The sequence below is a fragment of the Kogia breviceps genome, chromosome 8 (genome assembly GCF_026419965.1).
Source record: "Kogia breviceps isolate mKogBre1 chromosome 8, mKogBre1 haplotype 1, whole genome shotgun sequence".
NCBI classification, from domain to species: Eukaryota; Metazoa; Chordata; class Mammalia; order Artiodactyla; family Physeteridae; genus Kogia; species Kogia breviceps.
This window is the reverse complement of record NC_081317.1, coordinates 73,884,042-73,910,308: the sequence shown is the minus strand read 5'-3', so window position 1 is coordinate 73,910,308 and position 26,267 is coordinate 73,884,042. Positions and strand designations below refer to the sequence as shown.

At 35.1% G+C, this 26,267-nt stretch overlaps 1 protein-coding gene across 3 annotated transcripts in view; it reads right to left on the bottom strand.

The window, feature by feature from the left end:
* The window catches only part of SMC5 (structural maintenance of chromosomes 5), a 99,648-nt gene that overhangs the window by 22,976 nt on the left and 50,405 nt on the right, over positions 1–26,267 (bottom strand). For all 3 annotated transcript variants that reach the window (XR_010841598.1, XM_059072712.2, XM_059072711.2), the window contains exons 9-15: positions 21,484–21,739; positions 19,210–19,364; positions 14,798–14,911; positions 5,585–5,679; positions 4,812–4,944; positions 1,963–2,136; positions 519–688 (exon numbers count right to left, since the gene is read on the bottom strand). Coding sequence is in view for 2 of the 3 variants with exons in the window: in XM_059072712.2 (XP_058928695.1) it covers positions 519–688; positions 1,963–2,136; positions 4,812–4,944; positions 5,585–5,679; positions 14,798–14,911; positions 19,210–19,364; positions 21,484–21,739 (1,097 nt within the window). In the remaining variant the exon portion in view is untranslated. The remainder of the gene's footprint in view (positions 1–518; positions 689–1,962; positions 2,137–4,811; positions 4,945–5,584; positions 5,680–14,797; positions 14,912–19,209; positions 19,365–21,483; positions 21,740–26,267) is intronic.

The following is a 26,267-nucleotide window of genomic DNA, read 5'->3' as shown; positions in this document are numbered from 1 at the left end:
CCAGATTTTCTTCATATACTTCAACCAAAACATCTCACAACCAAGTGAATGCAGAAGCACATATGAAAAACAACTGACTTCATCTAAAGAGATTTACAAAAATGTAAAAACAATGTCATTCTTCTTGCTAAATGTATTTTGTTTGGAAAACTGTTTTTCATAAATATGTTAATGTATGGCTTTATTATCATTTTAATGAATTTCTAATTTGGTAAATATCAATAGATATACTCCATAGAAACAAAACTTCCTCAAGGTCCTTAATAATTTTTAAGAACAGAAAGGGGTCCAGGGATGAGAACAGCAGATCAGGGAACAGAAAAACTCACAACACTTAAGATTCACCTCCCTTTGTCCCATGTTTTGGGTAGGAGGAGGGTGTTAAGTTTGAGAGAGAAATTGTGCACAGAGTGCTGGTGGGAATTGTGTTGTCATTACAATGTATAACTAACAATATCCTTATAGTGCTTTTGTACCACCCACCCAACCCCCTTACCCCAAAATAGGCTGAAAGATACCTTCCTAGTTTGGAACTAATTTTTTGTTCCAGTTGTCTTTTCTTGGTTTTCCTTTCAAGAAGCTCCTTCTTCTTTTGTCTAAGTTCATTATCTTTGTGTTCTAGATGTCTGTTTGTCTCACGTAAGGCAATCAACCCTGATTCTACTGCTTGCAATTTTCTATTAATTTCCTATGGAATATACAATATTGTTAGTATATTTAAAACACAGGCTAACGTATTATAACTCCAGTTAATATTCTTTATTAATACTCAAATGAAAATAACCAATCTTTAACTTAGATATAAAACATAATACCATACATTCTCTGACATAAATCATACCAAAGGCAATAAGAAATAAAAGCAAAAATAAACAAATGGGACTTAAACTTACAAGCTTTTGCACATGAAAGGAAACCATAAACAAAATGAAAAGACAACCTACGGACTAGGGGAAAATATCTGCAAAGGATGCAACTGACAAGCGCTTAATTTCCAAAACATACAAACAGCTCATGTAACTCAAAAATAATCCAATCAAGAAATGGGCAGAAGACCTAAATAGACATTTCTCCAAAGAAGATAAACAGATGGCCAATAGGCACATGAAAAGATGTTCAACATTGCTAATTATTAGAGAACTGCAAATTGAAACCACAACAAGGTACCACCACATACCAGTCAGAATGGTCATCATTAAAAACTTTACAAATAACAAATGCTGGAGAGGGTGTGGAGCAAAGGGAACCCTCCTACACTGTTGGTGGGAATGTAACTTGGTGCAGCCACCATGGAAAACAGTATGGAGGTTCTTCAAAAAACTAAAAATAGAGTTACAATATGATCCAGCAATCCCACTCCTGGGCATATATCCAGACAAAACTATAATTTGAAAAGATACATGCACCCCAGTGTTCACAGGAGCACTATTTACAATGGCCAAGACATGGAAACAACCTAAATGTCCATCAACAGATGAATGGATAAGGAAGATGTGGTACATACATACACTGGAATACTACTGAGCCATAAAAAGAACAAAATAATGCCATTTGCAGCAACATGGATGGACCTAGAGATTATAAGTGAAGTAAGTCAGAAAGATAAATACCATATATCACTTATATGTGGAATCTAAAATATGACACAAATTTATTTACAAAACACTCATAGACATAGAGAACAGATATGCAATTGCCAAGGGAAAGGGGGAGGCAGGGGATGGATGGATTGGGAGTTTGGGATTAACAGATGCAAACTATTATATATAGAATGTATAAACAACAAGGTCCTACTGTATAGCACAGGGAACTATATTCAATATCCTATAATAAACCACAATGGAAAAGAATATGAAAAAGTATATATCTATAACTGAATCACTTTGCTGTACCCCAGAAACTAATGCAACATTATAAATCAACTGTACTTCAATTAAAAAAAATTTTTTTTTAATGACCAACCTTTAGCTGTTCTTCTAAGTGTCGTCTTTGCTCTAGATCCACAGTGACTGTGAGAAACTGGGCTACTTTTAGGGATGTGTTACTAGAAATAACTTTGTTTGAATAAAAAGAAGTTTTCACCACAAACTTTTCTTCTGCCGTATAAATTTGTTTTAATCGGGTTTCTTGTATTACCTATAATGTAAAATACACATTCAGTGCACATTTAAGAATAATTATGATATATTTTTAAAAGGACTACAGAATTAAAAATACAGATCTCATGAATTTTAGAAGATCAAAATATATTAGATATACTTTCATTTTTTTAAAAAAATGTACCCAACATCTCTAAAAAGGTGAGTGATAAAATTCAGGTTATTATTTTGGAAAACAACACTAAGGGAGAGAGAGAACTGGGAGAAAACCAAAACAACAACCAAAGTTGGCTATACTTCTACTTCACTATACAATCTCTCCCAAGTAAGTGTACTTTTGGGACTTTGTTTTATCTACAGAAGAGATACCAGGAGTCAACTTCCCAGTAGACTGAACTGTGTTATCTCAACTAACACATTTACTCTCCCCTCCCCTCAGTTATATTGTTCAAAGACACATGATCTTATATTTAATTCCTGTATATTTGGGGAATACTTAATGCACACACTTTTCAAGGACTTCAAAGACTTCACATTTTTTGGAGATCTTTCCTCTCAAGAATTTCTTTAAGGAGTTTCATAAACTAATGCACATTCTAAACACCCTAACATTGGATCTGTTACTGTTATTTATAAAGAATAGGCTGCTGTAGTTTTTTTCCAATCTCTAGAGGTTTATTACCAGTATTCTTGTGGCTTGTTTCTCTCTAGAAGTTTAAGTGAAGAGATAACACATATTTAATCATACTTAGTTTAACAGGGTATAAACTGGCATCCACAAATGCTGAATAATTTGAAATGAAGGGAAAGCCTAGATGAGGTTAGCCTACCCACGTTTCATGAAAATAAGTCTTAAGCACATTGAAACTGACAGAGATGGTGGGAGTGCTCTCAGCAAAAAGAACATCCTTAAGCTAAGGAGGTCAGCAGACAATTTAACCAGAGACCAGTCTTGGAAATTAACAAGAACAACTGCATAAATAGAGTATAATCATTTACAGAATCTAAAATGTCAGGACTTGATAATAAAGCAAAACTTACACTAAAGAATGTTATTTTTATTCTAAGGAAGAAATATAGCCATTATTGTCATTAGGTAGACATGAAACATTAAGACAGTGAATTTCCTCAATGAAGGTTTATATCTTCTGAAAGATGGCTAAGACAATGTCAAGGGCTTTATTAGGTGTCTGACTTTGCTTTACTATATACAGTGTTATTTTTCTAATACAGACAGTAGAGTTAAAGCTCTCTAGATGATAACCAAAATGTTAAAAAGTAAAGTGCATAAAAATAATTCACCTTGAAGCACTGTTCAAAAAGTGAAAGGATTTTCCAAGTACAGTACTGCTCCTTTCTGCCCCAAAGTAAAGCTATGAAAGCCCTTACCAAATTTTCTATAGTCTTTCTGCAATAGTAAAGAATACCTACTATCCTAAGCTTCAGAGATGGCACCCTACCTACTCCTGAAGTTATGACAGAAATTGGATTGGTCTATGTATATAGTCTTGTCCTCTTTTTTTTAAACCCCATCTATGAAGACCAAAGAGAGAGGTACACCCACATGGAGAGTTGTATTTTTGGTTTCCCCAAATGGTCACCATAATATAATTTTTAATCAAAGACACAGGCAACTTACCATAATTAATTGGCTTGTCTGTGCAAAATGGGTTAGTAACGAGCCCCCATTTCTATCTTCTGTTAATGTGGTATATAGAGGCCCCGAAATTACAAATGAATATCCTAGGGATACTTGTAGAATGGTTGTTAAAAAAATTTAAAACACATTCTCTAATAAATTCATTATTATAAATGGCAGTTAGGTCCGTAATTGGGTCCTACAAGCAGTATTAATATGGCAACTTGGTATTAAGGAAAAATCTGTTCTAGAGACTTCTTCCCTGTTTCTTCCATTGATAAGAGCAATGAAGGTGGTTTGGAGTCTTAGAGATTACTTGTAAGGAGAAGAAAACTCCAAGCAGCATTAGCAGAATACAGGAACTTAAGAGTTTATGTAGCTGTACTAGACAGGAAAATGAAATCCTGTCAAGGGTGGTCATTCACATAAGATAATCTTAAATGGAAACTTTAAGGGGAGGGCTTACCAAAGCAGTTCCATATCCTAGCCTACCATTCTAAAGTATAATCTGTCTGAAAAATAGAATACAAGAATTTAAATGACTAAACCATTAATGTTTGAACAAATGTTTGTCAAGCAAGGCAGAATCACATAAGAGAGCCAGGTGTCTCTTCAGGTTTTAACTTAACTACCCTACAGGTATTAAGTTATTTATTTACTCTAGGTCAGCCGGTCCCCAACCTTTACGGCACCAGCGATCAGTTTCATGGAAGACAATTTTTCACAGACCCGGGCTGGGTGGGTGGGGGGATGATTCAGGCAGTAATGCGAGCGATGGGGAGAAATGGGGAGCAGCAGATGAAGCTTTGCTCGGTTGCCCACCGCTCACCTCCTGCTGTGTGTGCGGCCTGGGGGTCGGGGACCCCTGCTCTATGTAACTCCACACCACTCCTGTCATAAAGTATTAGTCAACATTCACTGTCCTATGTCATATTAAAAATGGAAAATACCAAGATAATTTCTGTATGGTTAAAAACAATGACATGTTTCTTTAAATTACAAGTTTTCCTTGACTTTAAGCTAAGAAGTTTCAACAAAACTACATTTTTCGTACTGATTCAGTACTTTCTTACCCGTTCAATTCTTTCTCTGGTTCTTTCAGTTCCTACAGGAACTTCATGAATGTGATACTGGCAGCAAAGGTAACTCATGACAGGATCAGGTGCATCAAATAACTCTCGCAAATAAGAGAAAAATCCATATTGTCTGAAAGGAAAAGCAACTATTAGGTTTTTCTTCTTAAAATATTAAAAAAAAAAATCCTAGTTGACATGTGGTGACTAAACAATAAATAAAATATAAATTAACGATGGTACAGAAAGTATTTTCTTTGTATAGTTTAGTCACTTAATATTAAGTGATTAATATTCAGATTTATTTCCTTGTCAGAAAAGTTTAATATTTATAATTACAAACTATTAATCTCTTCTTTTGTTGTTTCTACCATTGCTTTTATACAGAATTAAGACTTTATTTACTTATAGCTGTTTTATAATTGCAGTTTTTCCATTTGATCCTTCTGGAAATTATTTTTATATTATGAACTGATGATTTACCCTTTTATTTTCCTAATAACTAACCAACTATTTTAGTAGCTTTTACTAAGTAATCCAATATTATTCCACTGATTTAAAAAATCACCATCATATACTAACTGATACCATGGTCTGTTCCTGGGCCTAGATTTTTCCTTATTTTAGACATAAGTAGAGATCCTAACAGGCAATAATACAGCCTATAAGAAACATATTTATGTGACAAAGAAATAATTAAAATATATTTGAGAGAAATGATTATTCAATATTCAAAGTAACAGCTTAGTTCTAATAATATTTTCAAGACTTACTTGAGTTCATTCAATGGTCTTGAAGGTGCTTTGTCTGCATATGAACTCTTAGGAGCAATAACAGCATTCACTCTTAATTTTTTATGGTCACGAACCTTAATATAAGGAAAAGAAAATATTACTTTAATTACCATATACTATCAATAAAAATGATTTTTAAAGATATGGTATTCTTACTGGCATTCATGGGATGATCACAAATTTGAACACAGACTAGCTATTTAATGGTACTTATAAGAAAATTTTTTAGTGTGATGATATTGTAGCTATGTATTTTCACAAAGAGTACATTTCTTTTTTAATTTCCACTGATAAATTCTATCAAACAGATAAGGAAGCAGTAATACCAAAAACCCTTTTCAGAACAAGAAGGAAGGGACAAGTCATTTTATGATTCCAATATAATCCTGACAAAAGTATTACAATACCCCTCATGAACACATATACAAAAATCCTTAACAAAATATTAGTAAACAGAATCAAATATTCTACAATTAAGTATTATGTCTGCTGTATCACAGATGCCCTTTACCAGGTGGAGGAAATTTCTTTCTATTCCTAGTTTGCTGAAAATCATATGGCTTTTGTACTTTATTCTGATAATACAATAACTTGGATTGATGTAGCATTCAAAATCAACCAATCTCACATTCCTGGGATAAAATTCTACTTGGTCGTGTATATTGCTGGAGTGCTTTCCCCCTAAGCCTGGGAACAAGCAGGGGTATCAAATCATGCCACTTCTTTTCAACATTGTCCTAGAGGTACTAGACAATGTAGTGAAGCACAATAAAGAGGTAAAAGATTGAAAAGGAACAAGTAAAAAGATCTATTTGCAAGGGTATGATTTTCTACACAGAAAGTCCTGTGGAATCTATAAAGCAACTACTAGAATTCAGGAAGTAAATTCAATAGTGTCACAAGATACAGATCAAATGAAAAAAAATCAAATTATATCTATGTACTAGCAGTTAACAACTGAAAAATGAATTTGAGAAATCCATTTCTAAGAGTGTCAAAAATCCATAAAATACTTAGGAACACATTTAACAAAAGATGTGCTAGACATAAACACAGAAAAAAAAAAACACTGCTGAGAGACAAGATGGGATGGTGGAATGGAGGAATTTCATGGTGGCACAGATTAGCAATGTTGAAACTACTTTCACAGCCTAGAATGCTGTGACTACTTTCACAGCATTCTACACTTGAACAAATTAGTAAATAAATTGATGATAAGGGGGAGAGGGAGGTGTTTTTCACTGCTACAGTAGGAAATTACAGATATGCAAAGGAGAAAGAGTAGAAGGTACCCTGTTGTGTTCGACTGTAATTGGAAGCATCAGTGTGAATTCATGGTGCCCTTATGCACTCTTGTTCTCCAGATAAATATAGAAATAAATATAGATATAAGGGTTTGCATGCAAGGGCTAAGAAGCAATGAGACACTAGCAGCAATGCACACATCTAGCACACAGATCTTGGTTTCTAAAAACTAGGGTTCTTTGGGGAAAAGGCTGATTGTAAGGCCCAGACACAGCAAGGTAAAGGTATAAGTCAACACCTTGCTCTCCCCAAAAGTGAGTAGTGCTCAAAATACGTTGGTAAAATAACATACAGCAGTCAAGCTGAAGGTCTCACTGGCCAAATGTGGGACAATTTGAGCATTAAAATAAATAATGATAGTAATGGATTAAAATCCATAAAACATAAAATTCTATGAATTTTATATGATATAATAAATGAGTAAATAAATGGAGAAGAAAGAGCTCTTCCTTACAGGATACCAAATAATAAATATAGAAAGAATGATGAGAATCATTAATGGTTCTTAAACCTACTAGGCAGTTACATGAGCAACAGGATATTTTTAAAGGCTCAAAGTATTTCCTCACACATAATTACAAACAGAAAAATAGTTTTACTGTAATGCTTGTTTTGAGGACAATTTATTCCATGCAATTTATATATTAGGGGACAATTTAAACATTATGTGACTCTCACATTTGCTTAGGTACAATTACATCCATAACAAATATAAGGTTTTCTCTAGGTGAATGCAAAAAATTGCACCCAACTGAATGGAGCTGTGTAGGAATAGACATAATCTGTAAACAAATACACAGACACACACACATCCCTCTCAAACATCTACCAGCTGCCTGAGTTCACTACATATTATGAGCCACCCCTCAACCACATCTGGTGTTACAACTTTCCATCCAATTTCAGATAAGTGCTTTATAATTGTTTTACCTACTACACAATTCATATACAGAACCCTTCCAATGCCTACTTCCACAAGCCAACTTCAGGTCTTTCAATAAGGCACAGGGTTGTAACATACAGTACAGGGAATATAGTCAATATTTCATACTAATTTTGTACAGTGTGTAATCCATAAAACATCAAATTACTATGCTGTACACCTGAAACTTATAAGTCAACCATACTTCAATAAACAAATAAAAATGAAAAAGCACATTTTTTTTTTTTTTTTTTTTTTGCGGTACACGGGCCTCTCACTGTTGTGGCCTCTCCCGTTGCGGAGCGCAGGCTCCGGACGCGCAGGCTCAGCGGCCATGGCTCACGGGCCCAGCCGCTCCGCGGCATGTGGGATCTTCCCGGACCGGGGCACGAACCCGTGTCCCCTGCATCGGCAGGCGGACTCTCAACCACTGCGCCACCAGGGAAGCCCGAAAAAGCACATTTATTGTATCTGCATATTTCTTAATAATTTAACATATGTAAAACTGTGCTTCCCCCCCCTCACCATAGTCCCTGTGGGGTTTTATTATACAATTTTGCATAGTAATTTTTAGGAATTATATATTGGTTATAAAAAAACCACTTGTACTTTGCTATGGAGAAATAATAAAGCAGGAGGAGACAAGACAGAGGAGTAGAAGGATGTGAGCTCACCCCCTCTTATGGAAACACCAAAATCACAACTAACTGCTGAACTACCTCTGACAAAAAAATGCTGGAACCTACCAAAAAAGATACCCTGTATGCAAAGACAAAGAAGAAGCCAAAACAAGATGGTAGGAGCAGTGCAATGGTGATAAAATCAAATCCCCATACATGCTGGGTGGGCGACCCACAAACTGGAAAATAATTATACTACAGAAGTTCTCCCACAGGAGTGAAAGTTCTGAGCCCCATGTCAGGCTCCCCAGCCTGGAGGTCTGGCAACAGGAGGAGAAGCCCCCAGAGAATGTGGCTTTGAAGGCCAGTGGGGTTTGATTGCAGGAATTCCACAGCACTGGGGGAAACAAACTCCATTCTTGGAGGGCACACACAGGGCATACGTGCAACAGGACCCAGGTAAAAATGCAGTGACCTCGTAAGAAACTTACCTGCTAGTATTGGAGGGTCTCCTGCGGAGGTGTGTGTGTGGGTGTCTGTGGCTCACTGTGTGGACGAGGACACTGGTGATGGTAGTTCTGGGGCGTACTCATTGGCATGAGCCCTCTTGGAGGCTGCCATTTTCTCACCAAGACCTGGCTCCACCCAACAGCCTGTAGGCTCCAGTGCTGGGATGCCTCAGGCCAAACAAACAACAGGGTGTGAACACAGCCCCACCAATCAGCAGACCAGCTGCTTAAAGCCTTCCTGAGTAAACAGCTGCCCTATAAACACATTCCTTGACACAGCCCTGCCCACCAGAGAGGCAAGATCCAGCTCTACCCACCAGTGGGCAGGTACCAGTCCCTCCCACCAGGAAGCCTGCACAAGCCTCTTAGACAGCCTCATCCACCAGGGGACAGACAGCAGAAGCAAGAAGAACTATAAGCCTGCAGCCTGCAGAATGAAAACTGTAATCACAGAAAGTTAGACAAAATGAGACAGCAGAGGAATATGTTCCAGATGAAGGAACAAGATAAAACCCCAGAAGAACAACTAAGTAAAGTGGAGATAGGCAACCTACCTGAAAAAGAATTTAGAGTAACGACAATAAAGACGACCCAAGATCCTGGAAAAAGAATGGAGACACAGATCAAGAAGACACAAGAAATGTTTAACAAAGACCTAGAAGAACCAAACAACAAACAGAGATGAACAATACAATAACTGAAATGAAAAATACACTAGAAGGAATCAATAGCAGAGTAACTGTGGCAGAACTGATAAGTGAGCTGGAAGACAGAATGGTGGAAATCACTGCTGCGCAACAGAATAAAGAAAAAAAGGATGAAAAGAAATGAAGACAGTCTACGAGACCTCTGGGGCAACATTAAACACACCAACAGTCACATTATAGGGGTCCCAGAAGGAGAAGAGAGATGGAAAGGACCTGAGAAAATATTAGAAGAGATAATAGCTGAAAACTTCCCTAATATATGAAAGGAAACAGTCACCCAAGTCCAGGAAGCACAGAGTCCCAGGCAGGATAAACCCAAGGAGGAACATGCCAAGATACATGGTATCAAAATGACAAAAATTAAAGACAAAGAAAAAATATTAAAAGCAATAAGGGAAAAGTAACAAATAATGTACAACAGAACTCCCATAAGGTTATCAGCTAACTTCTCAGCAGAAACTCTGCAGGCCAGAAGGGAGTGGCACAATATATTTAAAGCGATGAAAAGCAAGAACCTACAACCAAGGATACTCTACCCAGCAAGGCTCTCATTCAGATTCGATGGAGAAATCAAAAGCTTTCCAGACAAGAAAAAGCTAAGAGAATTCAGCACCACCAGACCAGCTTTGCAACAAATGCTAAAGGAACTTCTCTAGGTGGAAAAGAAAAGGCCACAACTAGAAACAAGAAAATTATGAATGGAAAAGCTCACTGGTAAAGGCAAACATACAGTAAAGGTAGGAAATCATCTGCATACAAATATGATATCAAAACCAGCAATTATGAGGAGAGCACAAAGCCAGGATATTGGAAATGCATTTTAAATTAAAAGATCAGCAAATGAAAGAGAACTTGTTTATATATAGAATGCTATACCAAAACCTCATGGTAATTGCACACTGAAAATCTACAATAGATACACATGCAGAAAAGAATAAGGAATCCAAACACAACATTACAGTTAGTCATCAAATCACAAGAGAAAAAAAGAGGAAGGGAAGAAAAAACACCTACAAAAACAAATCTAAAACAATTAACAAAATGGCAATAAGAAGCTACAGTCATCAATACAGTATGGTACTGGCACAAAAACAGAAATACAGATCAATGGAACAGTATAGAAAGCCCAGAAATAAACCCACGCACATATGGTCAATGAATCTATAACAAAGGAGGCAAGACTATACAATGGAGAAAAGACAAAGGAGGCAAGACTATACAATGGAGAAAAGACAGTCTCTTCTATAAATGGTGCTGGGAAAACTGGACAGCTACACATGAAAAAATGAAATTAGAACATTCTTCAACAAGATACATATAAATAAACTCAAAATGGATTAAAGACCTAAATATAAGACCAGATACTATAAAAACTCTTAGAGGAAAATATAGGCAGATCACTCTGACATAAATCGCAGCAATATCTTTTTCAATCTGTCTCCTAGAGTAATAGAAATAAAAACAAAAATAAGCATGGGACCTAATCAAACTCAAAAGCTTTTGCACAGCAAACGAAACCATAAACAAAATGAAAAGACAACCCACAGAATGGGAGAAAATATTTGCAAATAAAGAGATTAACAAGGGATTAATTTCCAAAATTTACAAACAGCTCATGCAGATCAATATCAAAAAAAAAAAAAACAACCCAATGAAAAAATGGGCAGAAGACCTAAATAGACATTTCTCCAAAGAAGACTTGCAGATGGCCAAGAGGTACACAAAAAGATGCTCAACATTGCTCATTATTAGAGAAATGCAAATCAAAACTACAATGAAATATCACCTAAAAAAAAAAAAAAAAAACAAACGGACTTCCCTGGTGCCACAGTGGTTAAGAATCTGCCTGCCAATGCAGGGGACGTGAGTTCAAGCCCTGGTCCAGGAAGATCCCACATGCTGTGGAGCAACTAAGTCCATGTGGCACAACTACTGAGCCTGCACTCTACAGCCCACGAGCCACAACTACTGAGCCCGCGTGCCATAAGTACTGAAGCCTGCGTGCCTAGAGCCCATGCTCCACAAGAGAAGCCACTGCAATGAGAAGCCCATGCACCGCAATGAAGAGTAGACCCCGCGTGCCCCAACTAGAGAAAAGCCCGCATGCAGCAACAAAGACCTAATGCAGCCAAAAATAATTTTAAAAAAAGAAATATCACCTCACACCAGTCAGAATGGCCATCATCAAAAAGTCAACAAACAATAAATGCTGGAGAGGGTGTGGAAAAAAGGGAACCCTTTTGCACTGTTGGTAGGAATGTAAATTGGTACAGCCACTATGGAGAACTGTAGGGAGGTTCCTTAAGAAACTAAAATTAGAGCTATCATATGATTCAGCAATCCCACTCCTGGGCATATATCCAGAGAAAACCATGGTTCGAAAGGATACATGCACCCCAATGTTCACTGCAGCACTACTTACAATAGCCAAGACATGGAAGCAACCTAAATGTCCATCGACAGATGAATGGATAAAGAAGATGTGGTACATATATACAATGTAATATTACTCAGCCATTAGAAAGAATGAAATAATGCCATTTGCAACAACATGGATGGACCTGGAGATTATCATACTAAGTGAAGTAAGTCAGACAGAGAAAGACAAATATCATATGATATGGCTTTATGCAGAATCTAAAAAACTTGATACATATGAATTTATTTACAAAACAGAAACAGACTTATAGACTTAGAGAATGAATTTATGGTTACCAGGGGGGAAGGGTTGGGGGGAGGGATAGATTAGCAGTTTGGGATTGACATGTACACACTGCTATATTTAAAATACACAACCAACAAGGACCTACTGTATAGCCCAGGGAACTCTACTCAATACTCTGATAACCTAAGTGGGAAAAGAATTTGAAAAAGAATAGATACATGTATATGCATAACCGAATCACTTTCCTATACACCTGAAACTAACACAACATTGTTAATCAACTATACTCCAATATAAATTAAAAATTTTTTAAATGAAAAAATAAAGCAAATAGGGCAAAATATAAATAATTATTGTAAATCTGGGTAAAAGGTACATAGGAGTCATATGTATGACTCTTGCAACTTTTCTATAAGTTTGAAGTTATATCAAAATAAGTTATTAAAAAAAATAGAGGAGTGGAGGTATAGATGAAACAATATTGCCCATGAGTCAATGTATCAATGATACTAGCATGCAGAATTCATTTAAGTTTTAAAAATCTATTGTTTTTGTGGCTACACTAAATAAAATTGAATTATACAATGAGAAAGTAATTTCCTTTTCAATTCCCTTTCAATATTTCTAATCATACCAATGAGTAAGTTACATATGGTGTCATCATGTCTTTAACTCCTTATTACCTCCTTTTAAAAAAGTCATATCATCTGCTTTCGAGAAGCAACAGTACAAATCTAGGATTTACTAATACTGCTTTTATTGTCTTTACTGTAATGTACATTATTTGTTTTTATAATTTGGTAATGACATTATACTTCCTTTCAGAATATTTCATTTCAGTAACAAGAAGTGAAGTGATTTAAAGAAAAATTTTAAATAATAATATAGTTAGTACCCAGATATGGCAAAAATTGTGATGGTAGTACACGGTAGTATGCAGAAATGGCAAACACCATGAAGAAGGTTTGTAAGTTACTGAAGGATGGGAAATGGTGCTCTAGTAGATATAATTACAGGAGGAGGTTATATACAATATATTTCAAAATTTAAAATATGCACACAAAAAGTGATACATGTAAGAGGAAGTGCTAGTCCTAATGATGAGCCCCTATAGAAAGTTGTCACAGTACAAGAATAAAAAAAAAAAGGTCACATTTCCAGGAACCTGTCGTATTATTAATATATGGTTCAAACTCAGCACAGAGGAAGAAGCATGAGTTTTTGAGGCAAATCCAGTTACTCAGTGTAGGCTAAGCTGGCCACTTGCAAAACAGAAATCATCTAATTACACCTGACTCCAGGCCCTTCACACTGTGCCATGTCTCACAGACCTGTAATCCAAGTAACCTACTTCTTCAGTGACATCAGTTCAAGAGCTCACTTGTTTAGGCTTAAATAGTTCTAAACAACACAACTGCTTTACTTTTTGGAGACCATTTTATAATTCTGTAGATTCAACTTTTTTATCCAGTCATCTTTTATTCACATTCCCTGTCAACTCCAAACCAGAAGGAGGGCAATACAGTAAAAGTCAAAGAAAGTAAAGATTCTTTCCAATCACTTGTGTACCAGATAAACAGAGGACAACTTAAGCCGATTCATGGTCCTGTCCTCACTTAGACTTACTAGAAAAAGTTTAAACAAAACAAAATCTAAACCTCATCTTTCCAGGGCTTTTTAAAAGATAGAAGGCGTATTGCAAAAGGAAAAAGAAACCTTACTGGCAAGGATAGTAACATACATAGCTAACAATATGTATTATATAGATATATAACAATACGTAATAAAAACAATAGTACCCAACAAACACTGTTCTAAACTTTTTCATTTAATAAATTATTTAATCATCACAACCATCTTTTGAAGTAGATATTATCTCCATTTTATAGTGAAGAAATTAAGACACAGAACATTTAGTCAACTTGCTGAAATCAGCAGTAAAGTCAGAATTCAAAGCCTGGTAGCCTATCTGTAGAGTCTATACTCTTAACTAAGCCATGCTGTCTTCCAGTGGCTTATATTCTTGGTCAGTGGTGTTTTTCTAGTCAGATATAGAATTCTCATTCTTTTTAAAGTTCTTTATTTATAATAAGCAACAACATTATATTCCCCTCCAAAGAAAAACTGAGTTCATTCCAATACATTTCCACAAAGGATGTCCAAGACCAAAGTCTCATCATTATGATGTTTCTCTTAAAGCAATGTGACAGAATACTCTTCATATTAATTCCCCATGGTAATTTCAAAAAATGTTAAAGATGAAATTATGGGCTGTTGTTCCTCTTATAAAACTAATTCAATCCTCAGTGGTATAGACAGAAAGGAAATTAGCAAATTTGAATGATTTTACATAAGAGTTACTGCTGGTAAAATAGGTCATTATCATTTTTTGCTCTAGATTGAGGCTGGAAACTCAAGCACGGGAAGCTAAGTGTGAAGTGAGTTAAAATATTACAGTACTTGCCTCTTTGAGGAAAACCTCCATATCTTCTTGACTTTCAAACACAAAAGCTCTCAAGTCATTTGATGGAATATGATTTTCAATATATTTGGCATTTTTATTATCTTTCATATTGATCTAAACAAAACAAAAAAAAGGTTGATTTTCATGAAACCCAAACTGACTACTAGAACATAATTATACTTAACTTAGATTTATTTAATTAGGTTAAATAAATCCTCAAGAAAAAAGTAGACCAAAAAAGAACAGTTTGGTATTGAAGAGTCAACATTTAAAAACATCTATTTAATTTACTGTCCAAGACATAGTAAAACAAAAGCCAAGACTTTAACAGCACTTAACACATATTGATTTTGATACCATCTAAGACATAAAAGTTCCTTTTTGGCCAACTCACTGAAAACATTTGAAATAGGGTTAGATTTGTAACCTGAATATAAACATTTCTCATCTGTCCTCAAACTTTTAATATTTTTCTTCTTAATCTTTAAGAGGAATTTATGCTATCCATGGCAAAAACTAATTAGTATAAAAATACAAAGGCCTAAATAAAACTTTATGAAACTAATGAAAAAAACTTGCTATGGATTAATTATAACAATTGTTGCTTTCAAGAGAAACCCTAGTTTTGTACTACTAGAGCATAAACAATTACTTACTCAAAAAATACTAATTAGACATTTTTGCACTTGAGGCTCAGTGCTATGGAAGATACCAAGATAGTCAAGATCTAGGGCTCTGGGATCAGACAGATGTCACTTCCATTCCTATGTATGACCTTAATCAAGTACCACCTAAATCTCTGAAAGCTTTAGTTACTTCATCCTAAAATGGGTAGAGTAAAACAGTCTATATCTCAAAGGACTAAATGTGGATTAAAAGAAATAATACAACAAAAAAAATTAGTAGACTGCTTATCACATAAATGTTGGTATTACTTTAAATTACAGAATATTGATCAGTATAGAAAGATGGGAAAACTAATAAACAAGCAAACAAATAAAAAAATCAAAACCATATAAAATACCATCACCCAGACATAAACACTACAAACGATAGATGTCTGTTTCACAATTTTTTTGGTACCAAGTTATTGGGTTGGCCAGAAAGTTCATTTGGTTTTTCCATAAGATGGCTCTAGCACTTAGTTGTCTTTAACTTCGTTCAAAACAACTTTGTTAGACTATATTGTGACAGCTGTCATATCAGCGTGAATTAAAAAAAAAAAATCAAAAGTGGTGAATTTTTGTGTAGCCATTTTAATATTGAAGATGGAAGAAAAAAGCAACATTTTCTGCATATTATTCTTTATTATTTTAAGAAAGGTAAAAACCCAACTGAAATGCAAAAACAGATTTGTGCAGCATATGGAGAAGGTGCTATGACTGATTGAATGTGTCAAAAGTGGTGTGCGAAGTTTCGTGCTGGAGATTTCTCGCTGGACAATGCTCCACAGTCGGGTAGACCAGTTGAAGTTGACAGCTATCAAATCGAGACATTAATTGAGAACAACTGACTATACAAAGCAGGAGATAGCCGACATACTCAAAGTATCCAAATCAAGTGTTGAAAATCATTTTCATCAGCTTGGTTATGTTAATTGCTTTGATGTTTGGGGTTCCACATAAGTTAAGTGAAAAAAACCTTCTGCATATGATTCTCTACTTATACGTGATGAAAACATTCTGTTTTTTTTTTAAATTGTGATGGGCCATGAAAAATGGATACTGTACAATAATGTGGAGTAGGAGAGACTGTGGGGCAAGTGAAATGAACCACCACCAACCACACGAAAGGCCGGTCTTCATCCAGAGAAGGTGATGTTGTGTATATGGTGGGATTGGAAGGGAGTCCTCTATTATGAGCTCCTTCCAGAAAACCACACAATTAATTCCAACAAGTACTGCCCCCAATTCAACCAAATGAAAGTGGCACTTGAGGAAAAGCATCCAGAGTTAGTCAACAGAAAATGCATAATCTTCCATCAGGATAATGCAAGACGGCATGTTTCTTTGACGACCAGGCGAAAATGCTTATTGCTTGGCTGGGAAGTTCTGATTCATCCACCATATTCACCAGCCATTGCACCTTTGGATTTCCATTTATTTCAGTCTTGACAAAATTCTCTTAATGGAAAAATTTTCAATTCCCTGAGAGACTGTAAAAGGCACCTAGAACAGTTCTTTGCTCAAAAAGAAAGTTTTGGGAAGATGGAATTATGAAGTCGCCTGAAAAATAGCAGAAGGTAGTGGAACAAAAGTGTGAATACGTTGTTCAATAATGTTATTGGTGAAAATGAAAAATGTGTCTTAATTTTACTTAAAACCCAAAGGAACTTTTTGGCCAACCCAATACTTTGTTGTAAGGAATGTTACAAATGAAAAAAAAAATAAAGTGGGTGTTTGCTACAACTTACAGAAAGGGTAAAGTAACCCCAATATCACCACAGGAAGTCATCTTTTTTTATAGTTATGGATAAGCCAGCATAGGACTTAGCTCTCATTATCACTCTCCCCCAGGGTGCATTTAGCAGACATTCTGCCATATCAGATTCTAGGGCCCATATCTTGTATAAGTTGGTTACACGGTCATCTAATTTTTTGATGAATTTCACGTGCATATTTAAGTAATGAGTCTCAGAGAAGTCACACAAGTAGGGGTCATTTTTGTCATTGGTCAGTTTGTGCATTTACAGTAGTGACTGATTCACAATTTTTTCAACTGTAATACACACTCCACTGCATTCATTGTCTGGTTTCCTCATATCCTGAAGAAGATTTGGCCCCTTGTTGGTTCTGAACTTTCATCAGCTTCTTAGCAAGCTCCTTCTCCTTATGCGATTGGTGAAGAAAATATCTGGCAAAGTTCTTCAGAGCCACGTCTTTACAAAGTAGTAAGACACAGACAGGTAGACATAGGAGGTGTAGCTTTCCAAGATGTTCTGGTGGTTGATGGCAGACTCCTGTTTCACAATTTTTAAAAATGAAATCTTTCTATATATCCTATCCTGTAATCTGTTTTATAAGTCATTAACATATCATAAATGTCTCTTTATATTAGTAAATAGAGACCTATGGCAACATTTTAAAGGCCTATGGAGGCGGTACAATGCATTTCAACTAGATTTTGAAAGGTTAGGTAAGTGTATGGGCAGGATACAGTTGGAAGAAGGTGGTAGGAAAAGTAAAAGGTTGTTCCAGGAAGGGTAAGATAACAGAGTATCTCCCTTTATCTCAGACTCAAATGTAATTTAAAAAGTAAATATATGCCAGCTAGTAATCTGACTTGGTGATAGGCTACTATCAGGAAATCAAGTGACAAGAGGATGACAAATCTAATGAAGTCCAAAAGTATTGTTTCGAGGTTGGCATTTTAAGAAGAATCTGTTGAAAATTACACTTGCATTCTAATTTATAATACTAAGGGTCACGGTATTTCTTCTTGTGTTTTCTTTCAATCCTTACTGGATTAATCAAAACAGTAACGTCTGCATCCAAAATAGGTATTCCCTTCTTGATCGAGAAAAAATATTCTAATAATTCATACCTGAGCAAGAAGAGAATACAGTTTTATGCACACTAATTTTGCTAATATAATGCAAATGATATGAAATGATTTTGAATAAAGCATAATATAAACAGGAGTTACAGAATATAGAACTTTTCATGAATCCTACAAGGATCTACAGTGAATTCTCCCCCACCCCCAAAAAAAATCATCTAGCAAAAATAATCCTTTTATCATTTTGGAGTAAGTTTTAAGTGTGTGTGTGTGTGTAAAACATGTCATTAGCAAAGAATGTGGGTTTTACTTTTTCATTCCTTCTCATGGTCCAACTAACCATTTAAAATATTTTAGATGGAAATCTTCCTAGTAAATCCACACCCACATTTCATTAAATGATTTACTAAATACAGCTTGCCCTATTCTTGATGACTCACAATCATTAATAAGACTTATCAAATGTTTATAAGGTCAATAAATTGTTGGTTTCATTCTCAGAATCCTCAGAATGCTTTATTTTTGTAGATGATTTTGTTGTCTATCCTGTCAGGTGTTCCATATCAACTGTATTTATTTACAGCAGTTTTCTACCCCTTTGGCAGCATTTAATATATTGCCTGTTATAACTGAAGAATAGCAATTGCCAGAAGGAAACCAGCTAACCAAGTTTACACATGATTCTTGGTCAATAAGTTGCCAGTTTCATATTTCTATCAAGAAAAAGTTCACAGGTTTATTATCAAGGACCCTTTAAAAAGCTCATGTATGGATTCAGCAGCATACCAGATGCCACAAGTCTACTAACGGAAAAGCAGGGTGTTAACAAGACTAAGAAGTCTTAAAACAACAAAACCTACAATGATTACAATAACAAAACTAACAGATACTACTAAGATGAACAAATTTCTTACTGTGAGCATTATGGGTTCAAAGACTCTTTGCTTAAATTTGTCTCTGTTATTTCTCAGCCATAAAACAGCATCATATGTATCACGGTATCTCTGTCTCAGCTTATCTTCCTTTTGATTCATAAGATTGTCAAAACGTACAATGTGATCATCCACACCTAAAATTGGAAAATAAAGCATTACTCCTCTGAAAACTTTAATTAGCGAAATAATCCATTAATAACATAAAAGAATATCTTAGATCTAAAGGTTATAAACACCACTCAGCAAGTACCCAACACAGTGAAAAAGACCCACCCTGGACAAATCATTCTTAAGTTTTTAAACACCTGGGATAAAAGATGATCTTTAAACTACCAAAAATAAATAGGTCACATACAAAATAATGAGAAAACACTAGATTTCCTATCAAAAGACAATGGCGGGCTTCCCTGGTGGTGCAGTGGTTGAGAATCCGCCTGCTAATGCAGGGGACATGGGTTCGAGCCCTGGTCTGGGAAGATCCCACATGCTGCAGAGCAACTAAGCCTGTGCGCCACAACTACTGAAGCCCATGAGCCTAGAGCCCGTGCTCCACAACAAGAGAAGCCACCGTAATGAGAAGCCTGTGCACCGCAACAAAGAGCCCTTGCTCTCTGCAACTAGAGGAAGCCCATGTGCAGCAACGAAGACTGAACGCAGCCAAAAATAAAATAATTAATTAATTTTAAAAAAAGACAATGGCAATAGGCCTTCAGAATTCTGAAAAATTATTTTCAAGCTAGATTTTTATAAAATGAAAATGAAAAAAGGGGATAATGAAGTAAAGATTTTTCAGGGATGCAAAGACTCAAATTAATTCCCAAATATCTCTTCTTAGTAGGTTATGTGAACATGTACTCCTATAAAACAAGGAAGTAATTTAAGAAAAATAAAGACACAGAATTCAGGAATAGTTTTTTATCCAGCACAGAAAAGGTGTGAGACAAGTCCCAGGTAACAACCATACAGGAGACCTTGACAACGATCAGTTTAGATGGGAGGAAGATGGAAGGTCTCAGAACTCAAGAGAATGCCTGATAATTTTTTCCCAATTTAAGGAAATGCTAAAGTAAATGGTGTTTCTAAAAAATGGTAAATTAAAATCCTAAATAAAAATTATCAATGAACAGAAATTAGATCATAATGCACTACCTGGTTCTGCTGTGAGCAAGTTTTATTGTTGTAATAACATAAATAATACTTACTATTTCTAGCTATTAGAATTAACCCATAAACAGACCATATAAAACTTAATTATGGTTCTCAATAAAATATGTTTTCAGCCTTTAAACTATAAAAACCAGAGTACATATTAAAGAATTAAAGGGAGGAAAGTAAAAAGAAAGGCTAGGAGTACCAGTATTTTTAGCTTATAAATGTGCATTCAAGCATTATCAACAAATGTTAAATGACAAAAAAGTAAGAATATTATTGGTAATAAATCAACATTAATAAATGTTAATGATTACTAATATTAATATAATAATCCCATTTGGGGAATTACAATAATAGGTAGGGGAGGTGTCATGAGTTGAAATCCACATCTGAAGCAACAAAACATTAAAAGATGATATCTAAAGTTGATTAACCAAGCCATGGTGAAATAAAAATATGATTAAGATATATGAAAGACTATTAGAAAAAATTACTGAAATAGTTAAGAATGCTTACTCTTGACACTGGGTCTGGAAGTTGGAAAGGCACTGGGCCACCCTTCTTGTAGAGTGTCATTATTTTTTTAAACCATACACCTAACATTTTGTTAAACACATAAACAAATTTTTTTAATAACTGACCTTAGTCATATATACTGAGCAGACAGAATGTAAGATCTCCCCTAACTGAATAATGCTATAGATCTAGCCACATGGTCTATAGCAAAGAAGAAAAAAGATGAAATTGGACAGGCTTCAAGGAGCAAAGCTAATGGAAGATTATGAAGGCTAGAATGAAGAGCTTAAATTTGACGTGAGAAATAACAGAAAAGTGAGTGACTGTAAAGAAAATAAAGCAAAGTTTTTTTAGAGAATTAAATCAACTGCCATAATCTGACATAAGACAACGGTCTGCTCACGGCAAATCATTACACAATAGATATAGGTAATTAAGACACTAAAATGGAAGAACTGAACTGAGCTTCCTCAACAAGCAGACATGAACACTTAGAGACATGATCAGGGGAAGAAGAAAGCCCATCAACAGAGACATATCTCCATTTTATAAACATGTCTTCACTATAAGTTTAAAAAAACTTACTCTTCTTCTCCTTCTCTAGAGTTTCCCTCTCTCTACGCTTATCAATTATCTCGCCTTCACATAATGCCTTTTCATCTTGAACTCGTCTCAGATCATTTGTAATGGCATCAATTTGGGGTTGAAGGTTCTCACAGTTTTCTGTGGTCTTCAGTTCATTTTGCAAATCTTCTATCATTTTGTGGGTATTACTTATTCTCCTCTGTCGATCATGCTCTTCATTTTGTTTTACTGTTAAAGCCTGCTGAAGCTCCTCAATCTAATAAAACAAAAGCAGGTTAGCACTGGAGATTGATTTTTCTCCTGGTTTATTAGGCTTTTATAGTAAAACAGTTTTAAAAATGCAAACAATCTAAGAACATGGTTTTTTTCCTCACTAAAAGGTATCCTATTAGAATTAAACTGTTACTCCTACCAGACTACCTGTCTCTTTATTTGTTCAGCAATACATTCCAAGTACCTAGAGCAGTGGTTAGCATATAGTTAGCATTCAGTAAATATGTGCTAAATAAACAAAATATTTATAAGGCCAATCAGATTTCTAAATATTTATAGGAAGATTTCACATACTATATACATCATAAAACTGAAAACAGCCACACGGTATACCACAGACTTTCAATAAAGCAGCAATAGAAATGATGATGAAGATTATGTCACCCTACTAATCTAAAACCACAATAAACTATTTTCTTTCCATTAAATTATTTTCTACTAGCACTTCAAATTAGTATTTTAAGTTTTTAATCCTCAATCTGTATGTTTATATTCAGGGTAAGTCACTAAAAAAAACCAGATCATGCAACTTGCCAGTGGAATTTTTATAAAAACCATACATGGTCTACCTAAGACAGAGTTACGATTTTCTTCAAGACACAGACGCATATACCCAATTTATTTTTTGCAAAAATAGAATTCTGTGTTAAATTAGATAAGGTTAACATATCACATAATTTGCTCATTAGTTACCTTTCTTTCCAAGTCAAATTTACTCCCTCTTCCTCCCCATTATAAATGTATATTTACAACATATTCAATATAGAAAATATGGAAAATATAGAAACTTTAAACAAATAAAAAACACCTAAAATCTTAAGGTTCTTAAACATTTACATTTTAATGCCAGCCTATATCCATCAATAGAGCATATACATTTTAGCAAATGGCATCACTAAAAATTTATTGAGAGCAGTTCCTCATTACCTCCATGTCCTTGCAAAACAAAAATTTAATACCTGCATAATGTTCTTTTATAAAGATATACCACATTTTATCCCATTCCCTACTGTTGGAAATTTGGGTTATAATCAATTTTCTTTCCTAAAAGTTTAGCTTTGACAGCGTCAAGATAATGAACTGAATACATGCCAAAATCCCCTCTCCTATAACAAACATGCAGAAGTCAAAGATAAAATATTATGTTTGAAAACATTAAGATTGTGTGTGTTTGTGTGTGTGTGTGTGTGTGTGTGACTGAAAATTAACCATGTTCAATGGGCCCAAAAGAAGGAAGCAGACAAGAAGCCACAGTGTTCAGCCAGGAAACCCATGAAGTCCAGGGCTTTTAGAAGAATAAACTGCCATGTCATGGGAGACAGAGAGAGAATTAAGAATCACCAAACACATGAGGAAGTCCAAGTCCATCAAAAAGGGACAAGAAATTTAGCAAATATAACCTCTACACTCCCAACAAAATAGAGACCACCAAGCTACTAAAAATCACTGGGCTGCTGAAGAAATTTTATACCAAGAGGTCTTTGTCTGATGTTGACCTGAAAAACTGAAAAGCAGCTTGATGGTCCCATGTCCTTCTAGCTAAATTTTCTGAGTTCTAACTTTAACTCATTTGCCACCTTCATCCAAGAAATTACCATAACTAATTCCATCACACCCATGTTTAGCTCAGGCACAGTAAGTCCAAGCCTCCTGGATCATGCATGTTCACTAGGATACCATCCCCATTACTGCTATCTTCAATTTCTCTGAATGTTCTCTCTTCTTGTTCTAGCTAAAACTTGGCTATTCATGGAAGATACCTCTCCCTAGAGACCTTTCAAATGGTGACCTTTTCCTGCCATAATTCTTCAGAGCACTTCAGAACTCAGAAGTGGGGAGGGTGTCTTCATCAATCTCCACTATACTACTTCCTCCATTAATTGAGCCCCACTTCAGATCTTTGAAGATCATACGATCAGACTTTAACACCCATTATCTTTGCTATGTTAACTACCCCCCTCAAAGTCTTTCCTCACCCTCTTCATTCATTGATGCCTTTAGCACCTGACTCACTGTCTTTCTCTCCATCATTATGCTGGCCATAATGGAACTCCAACATACATACAGAAAACCAGTCTAACTCTTCGGCCTCTGTGTTCCTTGACTTCTTCAACTGTCTTTTCCTAAACACCACCTCAGCCACCTTCTCCTACAGTTATATTAGATTATATCTATAGTTATATCTCTGACTAGATCATGTAGATCACCAAAAATCATACCACCTCTGAAAACTATTTCCACAATCTTACTCTTTGATCACCATCTCCTTTCCTTACATTTTACTTACTATGGTCTTTCTACTGCAACTATCCTTTGACTGCACAGGGTCCTGTAATCCACTGACCCTACTATCTTTTCACAATCCACCATCCCCCTCATTTCTTTCCATAACTGGCTGAGGTTCCACAACTCTAGAATCACTCCCTTGCAAAAGCCTCTTGACCCTCCACCATTCCTATGTCACATTAGCAAGGAAAAAGCTTAGTCCTTATTAAACCTAAATATATACTTCCTATTTATCTGTATCTAAACAACTGAACTAATCACAGAAACTCTTGAAAACAGGTCTTACTTCAAATTTATGGCCACAAAACTTAAACAGGCACTCAGAACTCTCAGAAAAACCTACTACATTTTTCTAATAAATGTATGCTCTCATTCTGAGATGAATTCACATCTTTTCCTCCTTCCTCAATCGTATATTGCTAAAAGCTCTCTACTCACCCAGCTAATGACCCTGTCTCATATTTCATTAACAGCAGTGTTAAAATCAGAGTACTCTGATCAGAGTACTTTTCCTCCTTTCAAAACCATCAACCTATATCCATCTGTACTCACTCTGCTTTATCTTATAAAATGTAAGGAGAGTTCTTGTAGCTACCTAAATCTACCCCTCCAGGGCTACTCCAAGCAGTGTTTCTCAAATTATTTATGGTGAAGAATCATTAAAATAATTCTAAGTAATCACAAGTCAACTTTTATCAATTATAACTAAAAAAATTGCTAATAATCATTTTGGTCAATTAGCAATAATCAATTGCTAATAAAACAGTTTGGCAATTCCTTCAAAAGTTATATGTATACTTATGATAGTCACTTCCAGGAAATTATCCAAAAGAAATGAGAGCATATGTTATATTACATAAGAACTTGTAAAAGAATACTCACAGCATTTTTTGGTAATAGCCCTAAACCAGAAACAACCTAAATGTTCATCAACAGATGAATGGATAAACAAATTGTGATCTCAAGAAAAGTGGAAAAAAAAAAGTGAACAAAGATAAAAATACAACATATCCAAATTTGCAGAACACAGGTAAAGCATTGATGAGAGGAAAACTTATAGTATTAAGTGCATATACACAAGAAAAGAGGAAAAGTCTCAAATCAATAATCTGAGTAGAACCTGGAAAAAGAGCAAAACCAACCCACATCAAACAGAAGAAAGGAAGTAATAAAAATATGAACGACTTTAATGAAATTAGAAAAATAACAGAGAAAAGCCAATGAAACAAAGAGCTAGTTCTTTGTAAAAAAACAATAAAATAAACACACCTCTAGCAATAATGATCCCCACCCTCAAACCCCACCAAAAAAAAAAAAAAGACAAAGTAGACACAAATTACCAACATCAGGAATGAAACAGGGTTAACAGTATCACTACAGAACCTACTGACATCCAAAGGATAATAAGAGAATTTAGGAACAAATAAATTTAACAATTTAGCCAAAATGGACCAATTCCTAAAAAAAACCCACTAATTACCACAACTCAACCAATATGAAATAGATTATTTGAATTGCCCTGTAACTATTAAGTAAACTGAATTCATAATTTTAAAACTCAAAAATCTCCAGACCCAGATAGTGTTATTTGAGAATTATTCAGAATATATAAAGAAGAATTAATACAAATTCTACACAATCTCTTCCAAAACTGAAGAATAGGAGGGAACATTTCCCAGTTCATTTAAAAAAGCTAGTTATTATCTTGATACCAAAAGCAGGCAAGTATGAAAGGAAAACCACAGAATATCACTTCTGAAGATAGACACAAAAATCCTTTAAATGTTCACTAACAGAATTCAACAATATGGAAAAGGAGTTATAAATTTATACACCATAACCAAGCAGGGTTTTATTTCAGAAATGCAAGGTTGACTTGATATTCAAAAATCAATGTAATCCATCATTTTCACAAGCTAAAAATGAACATGTGCATGATCATATCAATAGATATGCAGAAAAAGCATCCGACAAAATCCAACACTCACTCATGATATTCTCAGAAACACAGGAATAGAGCAGAACTTCCTGAACTTCCCGATCTATAAAAAACCCTATAGCTAACATTATACTCAATAGTGAAAAAATGAATGCTTTCCTCCTAAGACCAGGAACAAGGCAAGGATGTCCACTCTAACCATTCTTATTCAACACAGTGCTGGAACTTCTAGTCGGTACAATCGGCAAGAAAGGAAATAAAGGGCATAAAAATCAGAATGGAAGAA